The sequence below is a fragment of the Carassius auratus genome, chromosome 11 (genome assembly GCF_003368295.1).
Source record: "Carassius auratus strain Wakin chromosome 11, ASM336829v1, whole genome shotgun sequence".
In the NCBI taxonomy this organism is placed as follows: domain Eukaryota; kingdom Metazoa; phylum Chordata; class Actinopteri; order Cypriniformes; family Cyprinidae; genus Carassius; species Carassius auratus.
Genome location: NC_039253.1, coordinates 14,396,374 through 14,408,446, shown reverse-complemented (window position 1 = coordinate 14,408,446; position 12,073 = coordinate 14,396,374). Strand labels below are relative to the sequence as shown.

General features: G+C 38.4%; 1 protein-coding gene across 1 annotated transcript; it reads right to left on the bottom strand.

Moving 5' to 3' along the window:
- Window positions 1-475: 475 nt before the first annotated feature.
- wnt7aa (wingless-type MMTV integration site family, member 7Aa) lies at window positions 476-10,733 on the bottom strand. Its single transcript, XM_026275581.1, has 4 exons — window positions 9,620-10,733; window positions 8,680-8,906; window positions 5,013-5,284; window positions 476-2,819 (listed from the first exon to the last, which is right to left on the bottom strand). Exons 1-4 carry the CDS (start codon window positions 9,688-9,690, stop codon window positions 2,340-2,342), a joined length of 1,050 nt encoding a protein of 349 aa, XP_026131366.1. The 5' UTR covers window positions 9,691-10,733; the 3' UTR covers window positions 476-2,339.
- Window positions 10,734-12,073: the final 1,340 nt, after the last annotated feature.

Genomic DNA, 12,073 nt, shown 5'->3' with positions numbered 1-12,073 from the left:
GCCACAGAGGCGTCGTTGTGGTGACGGCGCTGGGAAGTGAATGAAGCAGATGTCAGTAATCCATCACCCCTCATACCCCCCTTCTATCTGCCCATTGCTCTGACACCCTCCTCACTGCTACTCATCAATTAAAGCTACACCAGCCCTACCATTAACATGCAAGTACTTTCGTTAGCTTCCTCCCTGCCCTGCGGTCATCCATGTAGTAAAAAAAAATGTCAGACCATAAGTGCAGTGTATGTTTTGCCAATTGCTATACTGCTTTTTTCTAATTTGAGGGACTGTCAAGCTAGTGATGACTCTGTTTGGTTGTAAGATGTTAGGCTGAGAGATAGTATGGGAAATGTGATGATTTTGACTTACAAGTCATTTAGTTTAGGTCAGTTTTGATTTGACTAACTAGAGTTAACCCTGTAAAATAAATAAAAAGTATGCCTTGGAAACTGTTGCGTCCCCCTTAAAAAAAAAAATGGTAGAAGCCAAGAAAATATTTATTAACACTGTTGGAAACATAATGCATAACATCTTTTTTTGATGACACAATAATGAAGTACAATCAATTTGGCAAAACATCTGTTAAAATGACAGATTCTTGAAAAATAATTATTACATCAAGGCCATCTTGCTCTTAAGCTCTTGACAAAGAGCCGAACTCTAATTCAGATGTTCTTTGGTAAAAACCCTCAGTCATGATTTTTTTTCTCAGTACCAGAGAGTTTTGTCCCAGGATTATTTAACTACATTTTCCCTTACTGATCCCACATCCAGGACCTTTGTCATGAAAATGCTATCATGTTCGAATGAAAAGTTTTCATGTTCGAATGCCAGTATGATCGTACTGTAATATGCTATCTTTTTTTTTTCATTATTACGAACTTGGCAACTACATCGCCATGAGTAATACTTCACTGAGATGTAGATTACAATAACCTGCACAAGCTGGTACCGTGACACAATCGCACTGTTTCTAGCTTATCTCTCTAATTTCTGTCCATCTAAAAGACATCGGTAGTGGGTTTTTCCTTTACACAAAATAAATAAAATATAAAAATAATCTCTTACAAAATATATGTCAACACAGGGACAATCTGTCTGGACAACCACATTTGGTCACAACACACAAAATACTACTAGTACTAACTACAGTTGCAGAACAGAACAAAACTAGCAGCAAAAAGTGTTATATTACCTATTACCTAACATTAATAAAACTGGTTATCTGATCTCAACATTTCACATCAGTAGCAGGTGGGGCATCTGTATTGAGGCTATTCCATTAGAAAAGTGAATTAATTACTGATTCTCTTTCACTGCCAACAGAGCAAATATTAGCCAAAAGAGAGGGAAGCTTGTGGCCAGCCTCATTAGCATAAAGCTTTGTGCAAAACGAGGTCTCAAAGTTTAAGTGGGTAGAATTTAGATCACATTTAAATTCGCTTATTTAATTGGACTATTCCAATTTGAAGACAAATGTTCTTGTGGACCAATGTTAAAAACAGAGTTATTCACTTTGGAAGGAATGAGCCTTCAAACACAATGCCCAATTCCAGTGTGTAATTGTACATAGGAATATATGTGCAAGGGTTGACACTTAAGGAGACGGGAAAATGGAAGCAAAAAGCCTTGCAATGATACATTAAAGACAGTAGAGTCTCCTCTTTCAGAGACTTGTAATTACACATTGAGTACTGTGCACTTGTTTTTGTATTGTGCATTGTTGTTGGTTCATCCCTAAGCTAAAGCACATGATGTACAGTGTTAAAGTTGGTCAGTTTATTTCTATCCAAAACACACGATATTTAACAAAAGACAAGCTAAATCTAAGCTAGTAAACACAATGAGAAAAATCAGTAGTTTCCTTATTAAATAAATTAACATTAGCCATTGTCTCTAAATAAAACGTTAAATATCACTGTTGTGTCCATTTACAGTTTTTTATGTTGTAAGATTTGTTATATCAATCACTCAGGCCAACAAAGTTCCTCAGAAATACCTTCTGTGCTGTCTACAGAGCAGAACACCCTCAATAATCACACACCACATCTTTCTCACGGTCTACAGATCAAGCCTTTGCAGGCTACTTCTCTGTTGCTCAGTACTGGAACAGAAAGGCGTCTACTAGTACCAACACCAAAGCCCTCAGCAGAACTCTGGAGCAAAGCTGCATGCATTGCACACAATTACTCCGTCTAGACTCCACCAGATCCACTATTTCCAGTGCAAATGGCTCTTTCCTCTCAATACCTGGAACCCATAGCAGTGGCCATCTGGTTGCGTCACTTGTAGACCCTCTACCGCATTAGTCACAGGTGTGTATCAATTCCCCAGCAATAAATATTTCACTTGCACGTGTACACTTCTGTCCGTTCACTACAGGTGTTGCACTTGACATAGCAACACCAAAGAAACTTGCAGTTGCACTGCCACACGCGTGAGTACTGGTGCGTGTTATATCCTCGGCCGCAGCACATGAGGTCACAGCCATTGGCCTGCTGTGCAGTCTTGTTGCAGATCCTGCCCTGGGTTCCCATGCTACCCGTCGTAGGATCTGCCTCGCAATAGTTTGGTGACTTCTCGATGTACACCAAATCCGTGTCCATGGGCTTCCGGTATGAGTAAGGCTTTTTGACCTTCAGAAAGGTAGGTCTCTTGTTCCGACTGGCTCGGACCGGTTCCACATGTACGGCGTGGTTATACTTCTCTTTGAGGATGTAACCCAACTGCCGGAACTTTGGGAGAGTGGTCCAACAAGTCTTGGTGGTGCAGGATCCAGATACACCGTGACATTTACACTCTAAACGCACATTCTTCTCCAAGACCTGAAGTGGGAGGAAAAATCAACAAGTCAATACTTTTGTGATTGTTTAGGCACCTTGGTTGGTTTTAGGAATCTTAGCCTAAGGTAAGTATGAAAGTAGACTTTTTGATGACTCATTGTTGATTTAGTTAGTCCAACTGGTGACAAATTTGAAGTGTGCAATCATCCGTTACAAAAGATAGAATTACTGATGCTAAGCGGGGAATGTATGAGGAAGGAAAAGATGTTGTTTACGAGAAGGTATGTGGTAGTTTTGGTCAAAAAGCATGTTTAAACTTTTTGCACATATTCACGTCATCTACAAGGCATATTCCAGCCAATCAAAATCTGGATAGACTAACAATACAGTGGGGATTAGTGAAATCACCAGCAGTGACATACAGTTTGGTATTTTAAGACACATTTCTGGGAATGGTTTAACAGGTTGAGACAAATGTTTTTTTAACATTCCAATTTGAAGAATGCAAGGATTGTTAAACTTGCAGTGCTAGACTACCTTATTCCCCTCGCTGTGTAGAGAGTGGGCTTGCAAAACACAGCTTGTGTTCAAAGGCTCTCTCACTACTTGTAGGAAACCATTTCATTTGTGTACACAACACACGTCACAAATTGTTGCAAGGGGCAAACTATCAGAGGTTGTCTGTAGGAGTCTCTTGTCTTGTATAAGCAATAAAGTGAAATCTGCACAGGATATTATATAAACACTGACTGAACGATGATCGCTGAGTTCCTATAACAATCAGCCTGTGTGTAGTGTACACAGATAAAGCTCAGGAGTCAGGTTTCAGGTGCCTGTGTGACTCCCCTTGTTATACCTACGCACGTAAAACCTCACAGGTAAAAACAAAACATTTTGAGCTGCAGTGTAACTGAGCGATGCTGTTTCATTTCTTGTCCTGTAGTTCAATTCGCATGCAAACTAATATTAAACATTAATGCATTTCACATTCCTTAGCTGTAGGCTTATAAATGCACCATAAATGCACAGAAAAAGCATAGGTTAGCTCAGAATAGATGAATGAATGGGCAAATGTAAGCAGAACTCAGTGAAGCAGAGTGCCTGTTTAGATATGGAAGATATCCGAGGGGTCTGATTGGCATCAGTGGATTGCCTGTTCAGGGCGGCGTAATCTTTGGTGTGGTTGGTTAATGTGTCTTTTCTCTTCCTCTCTTTCTCTTCCTTTCACCCTTTTCACTTTTGCTATGGATGGGAGAGGCTTTACCTCACATTTTAAAAAAAATGTCCTCCCTCTCAGACTTTCAGGAGTCTTTTTGCAATTGTCTGCAATCTAGGATGCATATCGGGCTTAGTATGTTCATGCTGCTGATTCTTGATAAACAGTAAGTCTCAGGAAAAGTTTACAAAGGAAAGATCCATGTGTCTTATGTGAGGCCACACCCCTTTCATTTTCCCATTAACCAATCACAGTCATGTGTTTGGCATGTTGATGCCATGACCTTAGTTTCATTGAGAACCACTTGTGAATTGTCAATTCACAGGACTGATTATACTTGCTATAAAGAGAGGGCTGGTGCATGTGAGTCACCATACACCAGAAGAGTTTTATGACTTTTTTTTTATAAAAGGTTACTGGTCAGGATTATGGTTTTAAAACCCCCAAAAAATCTCTGTCCAGAGTGCTGAATCATCACACTCTCCAGATTGACACTGAATGACGAATAGCTTAAGAAGGTCAGTCAAACTGCCAAGGAATTCTGGGTATACATTTTAATGTTATTTTTACAAATACACAAGAAATCCCAACCTTGGCCCTTGAGGTCCTCTTTCCTGCAAAAGTGTAGTCCCTACTTTGATCAAACCTGCCTGCCTGTAACTAGTGTTTCTGAAGATCTCGATTAGCTTGTAGCTAAAATCTTCATGAAAATGGACCTCAAGTGCCAGATTTGAGAACCCCTGCTGTAGGACTTACAAGAAACACCTGTCAATCCTGCTCCTGGAGGGCAATGTTCCAGCAGAGTTTAGCTCTAGCCCCGATCAAACAACCTGGACCAGCTAACCAATGTCTTGAGGATCAGTAAAAACCTTCCAGGCAGGAGAGTTGGAGCTAAACCCTGCAGAAAAGTTGCCCTCCATGAGCAGTATTGGACAACCCTGGCCAAATGATGTTTTTATGCATGACATGGTACTTCTTAAAAAAAAAACAAAAAAAAACATGCAAACTGTGCTACATACCTTGCGTCCCACTTCATTGTTATGGAGGTTCATAAGTGTCCTGGCATTCTGCCTGATCTCCCGTGCATCTATAAACACCTTTGAGAAGCTCAGACCATAGCGAATATCAGCTGAACATCCTCCCCACTTCCAGCCCTCCTCTTGGTTGTAGAAGCCCTGCTTCTCCTTGTCACAACCACAGCCGCTCAGTGTACCCTGAGTGCAGGCCGCAGTGATGGCATGGGCGACCCCGGCAGCGATAATGGCGTAGGTGAAGGCTGCTTCCTTACTTCCTGGATTCAAAGGAACATTCTCCATCAGTACTGCTGACAACAAGATCCAGCAGAGGCAGTTTTAAACCACCCTCCATACCTGACACATCTTGACACTCATAGCAATAATGAAATGTGTTAGTTGAGTCAAGTGTAGTTCATTTATCATGAACACTTCACAATGATTAACAGTATGCAGTCTCTGGTCGATGGTGTGGTTGGTTACTGAGAAAAACATGATATAGAAATGATCTAGGACCCAACATAGGCAAAACAAACTCAGATCAAATACCTGTGATTACTCAAAACACAAATAATTGTCCTTCAGTTGTCATAGAGAGGAAATAACTGTTTGCACATAGATGAACAAGAAGGAACGGTCCATCTCTTTAATAAGCACAAAGGACACGGGTTTATTTCAGAGACAATAGAATGGTAGAGATAGAGGGTATGTGTTTAGACTCTAGCCTGGCCACTGTCCCAGCTTCCGTCAGAACGAGGGATCCACCCTGTGGAGATGAACTCCTCAGGCATGCAATGCCTCCCTGGCCAGAGAACTCCTCTAATTGATTGCCACTGTTAAACAGGGCACTTCCAGGTTAATGGTGTACTTCATTTATAAGGACAAAGATAGGTCTGAAGACCTGCGAAGAGTTATTTCAGGGACTTTCTTGTAAGGTGACATCAAGCAACAAATAACTTTTCCAAGAGTTCCAAGTTTCCAATTGTCACACTATGTAAGCTGCCTTGGATAAAAGCATTTGCCAAATATAAAAGCTAAAAAAAAAAAAGAGACCAGGCACTGCATGGAAAATCCCTTAATAATATGATGCATTCATTGTTGCTCAGATATGTTCACATTCCCGGAAATGTACATATCCTTTTCTGGATTAATGAGTCATCATCTATTGACTGTCCTAAGAATCATTTACACACCTGAACCGAAGAAACAATTTAAAAAGTTAACCTTTATAGGCCTCATAAAGATTGATGTCATGAGTTATTACAATTAATATATTTTCTATCTTTTGATCATTTCACGGCAAGAAGTGAAAAACACACAGATGTATGTCAGAGTGTTAACAGACCGGCTCAGCAATTCAGGAATTTTCACCTTCAAGCGATTGAGAGCGGCAGCAACGATCTTCAGTGGTTTCCTGAAACTAACATTGGTATGTGTTGACCTGCTGATGATAAACATCTTGGAACTCTGCCCATGCAATTTAACAAAGACCAGTTTGGGGCATCAATTATCTGGAGATTTTTATGAGTTGTTTGGGCTTGTCGCCAAAGGAGTAGGGATGTATCCTGAAGAAAGGAAAATGAAGACCGTATTGACGCAAAATCATAAAAATTCTCGTCAATACTAGAGTAGAATGCTCCTTGTCTTTGTATATCACTCGAGCTGTGTTTACTTAATTCAAGATATTCTGAACACAAACACAGCAGATAAGACTTCCATAAAACATGTGTGTTTTGACATAGGTGTCTTTTTTTTTTTCAAGAGAAATCTGAATCAGTGGCATTGCATGATTCTGTACAAGGTGTCTCTTGCCAAAACTGTAAATGCAAGAGGTTAATTTATAAACCTCATACAATGTACTTGTCTGGACTTGAGGCATTAATACTGTTGAAGGAAAACTATTTTCGAGCATACCAGAGGGTGGTTAAGTCAGAGAAGATTTAGGAGGGTTGCGCTCAAGCAACATAAAGTAACACAAGCACATAGATGGTACGCCTTTCGCATATCTGTCCAACTGCTGATTTCCAGCAAGCTATATTTCAATCGGAACTTCATTCACATAAAAAGGTGAACGGGTCCATCTGTAGTGGAGATGACAAAATGTGCAAAAGTGCACCTATAAGTGGAATCCATTGCCGTGTGTGCCAAAAGCCGACCTTGGTACCAGGCCCTGAAAATTACTGCACATTACTCAACAACTTGCACGCAAGCCCCTCCCCACAGGATTAACTACCTCTTTTCATCTTCTAACTTCTGCTACTATGAGCATGACTGGTCATACACCCACTGAAACCAATCCCGTTTGAACGGTTGTCCACTTTATTTAATCCCCCTATACCAACCATAGACAAAAAGAGTTGGGGTAAATAAAGCAGTTGGGCTGCTTCAGAAATAGAGACCACGGTCTGTCACTCTAGGTCAGCGTCAGCTCTGAGGTGCTTAGATGAGAGCACACACAACACGAGACCCATAGCAGCTGTCCAAGCAGACAGTATTAAATAATATAATCAGAACCCACAACACATCCAGGCTGCCATTCAAGTGTAAACGGCTAAGTATGTGCAGCTCCAGAATGAGATGGAAAGAGACAAAAACCTGTGCTTTTTTTTAAGGTGACGCTTGTCTTTGATGCAGAGGGATAAAATACAGCTTCACCTTCAGCGATAGATACAAGTCTATACAGATCTAAGCTTCTCCCCTGGGCCTCAACCACACCATCGCAACACTGACTGGATCCTAAAAGTGTGGGGCTAAAGGAAAGACAAGAGATTTCGGATAATATTATCTTGGAGTTTATTTCCAGCAGAGTTTGGATATTTGAGCATTGAAATTCCCTGCAGCCACAGGAAAAACCACACAGTAATGCCACCTCCTATTTGCTAGTAGGGTCTGAAACTAAAGCAAAGTCCTTCACACCACCATTCATCAATGTGTCGCAGGCTCAATAGCACTGGAGGACTCCTTAAGTTTGCCTTAGGAAAATGGATAACATTACCCCGAGTGAAAAACTCACTTAATTACTTATGCTTTGTCTCTCTCTAAGGTGACATATTGTTACATTTCTTCACAATACTGTACTTTCTTTTGGTCTACTATTCAACCACTGTAACTTATACCCGTGGTAAAGTGAAAACCCTGACTGCCAAATCATTCAAATCTACAGATAAGACAGGACGACTAGAAAAAAAAGAATTCTTTTGAGAGGGTGGACTGTTGAGAGAGCTATAAATCCAGCCGCATTGGCACTTGCTCAATGAATGCATGCAGCTGAAACCTACATAACATTGTTACTGTGGTGTGTGAGACTCTAAACATTCGCCTGACATCAAATGGCAAATAATTTCAAATGAGATGTCAGGAACAGGACACAATATAGTGTCAATACAAAAATTTTTTTTTATATTTGCATGAAAGAAACAGTAAAGAGTGTTCTAAGAGGTGTTTAAGAGTGACCTCTGATTTCAGTGTTAAATAGCAAAAAGATTGTCAGTCTCTTAGCAATAAAAGAAAAAAGAAAAAAAAAGGAAATCTAAATGTCTCCTCGTTCACATGTTTAATCTAAAAACAGCTTTATTTGGCCTTTGACACTCTCCAGGGCTCAAAAGAAAGTAACTTAGTCGATAGTCATTTCTGAATACTGTAACAGTATAAATGTAATAATTTGGTAACATACCCACTTTCAACTCTTTTCCAAAGACAGTTCTTTCCCCGAGGGCTGAGCAGTTCCACCTTCCATTTTTGAATTGAAACTGACACTCATTGATTCCCATTTGCGCTCCTTCTCCAATGACAATGATAGCGTCAGGCCGGCTTTGACAGATAGTCCTTTGACGAGGGGCCAAACCAGGAATTTTGTTACAGATAACACTTGCTCCCAACGCAACCACGGAGGAAAAGCCCCTGTAAAGTTTCAAACTAAATTGAATATTTATGCAAGAAAATACTGAATGTTTAAAATACAGTTTTAGTGGAATGGGCCATGACTAAAATATAATTCACAGTATACATGAATGTAACAAAACTGAGCACTAAAGCACTGGGAGACAAACCAATATATGAATGTCTTATGTATTATAACTCATAGCATATTTTAACATTGTTCTTAGGGACCTGTCATTAATAAACAACTAAAAAAGAAGAAAGAAATAGATAATCTTGTGCCGCAAAGATAGTCAATGAAGAATATACAAGATGATATATAGGAGTAATCTTTTTCTTTTTTATCTTGTGCAGTTTTTATAATTTTGTTTTGTGTGTGTTTACAAAAATCTATTTTAACTTTCAATTAAAAAGGAATACAAATTACTTTATTTAAACTTTGAAAACAAGTCCACACAACTATTGTTTTTTTTTTATATATAAAATAAAAAAAGAAGAAAATTTTAGACACAAAAAAACAACCACTGGTCATGTAGATCAGAACTTTGTTTTTCACTTATTGTTTGATATATATTCACAGCATTTTACTAAATTTGATCAAAATGTCAGAATGGCGGTAAAACTGTTTCCGCATTAATTAAATGCTAATTAATATAATAATCTGTTTACAACTAGGTAACCATAAATGCAGTAGTAAATGAGCAGATAAACAAATCCCATTGTACCCTACTCACCCAATCTTCAGATATATCATCCCCAAACAGAGGAAAATGTGAAAGATCCAGCGGCGTGTTTTCCTGCTCATGTTCAGTCTGTACTTTGTTAATAGACTGTGAAATGATAGTAGTCTCCTGATGGGTAGACTAACCGGTGGACTCGAGGTTTTATCACAAACAAAGCAAGTCCTTGGAGGGATGCAAAACTCCGTGAAAACTTGACGTGAACACCTGAGCTGATATCCTTCGGGACGTGTGGAGATGAATGTTATTCTGCATATGTACAACTTCTGTATCACTTTAACGCGTCTCGTTTTACTGGAACAGACTACAACTACCCGCTTTTACATTCACAGCACACTTTCCAGTAGATCGTGTATCTGTTAAATCTATCAAGGCGTGTTCTGGAGGAAATTAAACTCTCCGATATTCCTTTACACGTCAGTGCGCTCCTGAAGCCGAGTAGCAGGTTGATTACGCGACTAATGACTTCAAAACCTACCGCGAGCACGCGCTCAACCTAACAACAAACATGCATAGAAGTAGCCTACGATATGTAGGGAGGTAAAAATCTGATTTGAGATACGACAGCCGAGTAATAAGCAACAGATATGTATCTATACTCTACAACTATAATATCATGATATATCTAAGAAAGGTATTTTCTCTGTGCGCTCCTTGGCGAAGATCATATCGCAGTAACTCCAGGCTCCAGCTTCTTAAACAGAGCTTTTATCTATTTTCCTGCACCCGTTTGCTCCTCCCATGAGAAAAGAAAGAAGTTGTTCGACTTTAGATTCCCCCCTCACCCACCTCAAGTCTTTAATTGCGAGGCGAGAGATGTGTTCATCTGTCCACCTTCCAAAACACAGATGTCAAAGAGCCACGTGTAGTCCGCGACAGCAAATATTAAACCAGGATAAACACAAACTTTTGAACTCTGTAAGGATCATTAATATGAAGAGATGAAATAGAAAGTTAGATGAAATGCTCATAACTAAAAGGTCATTCCAAGAAAAGTGTCTCTTGTTAGAATATTTGTAAGCAATGAATTTAACAGTAACTCATATTATCTTTACACATCAACAAATCATGCTACCTTAATAATATATCTTTAAAATAACGAACTATTCTTTAGATAACAATTAAAATACTTCATGAATTCTTCAGTGCGTCTTTTTTATTATTATAAAATTTTCTTTTTTTTTGACGGACACAATATGAAAATGTAAACTAATTTACCGTGATTTTTGATAATCATAAAAAATGGATATTTGTAGGTTAGAAGTCAAATGAGGCATCTCTACTACTAAAGGCATATAGTTATATATATGCCTTTAGTAAATACTTAAATATAATAACTAATATATAAATATATAAGTTTAGCTCGAAAAGGACCAACACAATTTATTAATATGAAGACTAAATATTTATACTAATTTGTCTAACAGAAATGAAAATGGTTATTGTTTAGTACAATGACTCTGAAAACTGAAATCATCGTTCCTGGTTATTTTTGTACAGTTTTTGTCTATAATACTGCAATTTAACTTTTGACATACCAGTTCATAATTTTTTTTTTCATTCGATTTATAAAATCAATGGAGCACTGACAATCTTAGGTTTCAAGACTGATCAAAATCAATCAGTAAGTATATTTGAATTGTTTAACCTTTTAAATATGAAACATCAGACCCACTTAGACCTTTCACCTAAATGGTCAACTCAGATGTAATGCAAGTATATCTCAAACAAGATGAGTATTGCAAATTGAACTTCTAGTTGCTAAGCAACAATCCATCCCAAAAAGACCCACACAGCAATTACCTACGGATCCTTCATGCATGCAAAATTTGGTAAGTTGACAGTATAGGGATATTAAAGTATAATGGAATAATAAGCAACTGAAATATGAGAAATCAAGCATATGCTTAATACAAAATTAAAGACACTCTCATAAGTGTCTAACTTGGTGGCCGATCAATCATACAGTGATCCTGTCAACTTCAGCCATGTGTTCAATATATAGACAATACAAGAGCGCCATCTCCAGGATGAATGCACGATGCTGCGGTGATAAGAACAACCTCTTTTTACTTGAGCACCATACAATGTTTCTATTAATCAAAAGGCATTTAACCAGGAAGCCCTTAATACTAATCATAAATATTATTAAAATAAAAGAAAACACAGATAAATTTGCAAATACTTTTATTATACTTGTGAAAGTTACTTTAGACACAAATAAAAATAAAAGCTTGATTTAAAAAAAAGAAAAAAAAAGAAAGAAATCACATTATCTAAGAGAAATAGGATTTCATTTGGTGTGTATTTCTGCCTCTCAGGGAAGGCAATAGATTGTATAGTTATCTTCTACACAGGATAAAATCACTACCCTACAACTATACAATCTACTACCTCACACTGCCAAGCATTGCCATCTCTTTTAACAATCAAAAACATTTCAGCTTT

Bases quoted from the DNA above. Each gene is read 5' to 3' on its own strand.
- wnt7aa (XM_026275581.1), bottom strand. From the start codon at position 9,690: ATGAGCAGGAAAACACGCCGCTGGATCTTTCACATTTTCCTCTGTTTG. The intron at 8,907-9,619 runs GTGAGTAGGGTA...GAAACTTTACAG, and splicing joins ATGATATATCTGAAGATTGG to GGGCTTTTCCTCCGTGGTTG. The intron at 5,285-8,679 runs GTATGTTACCAA...CTTTGAATCCAG, and splicing joins TGGAAAAGAGTTGAAAGTGG to GAAGTAAGGAAGCAGCCTTC.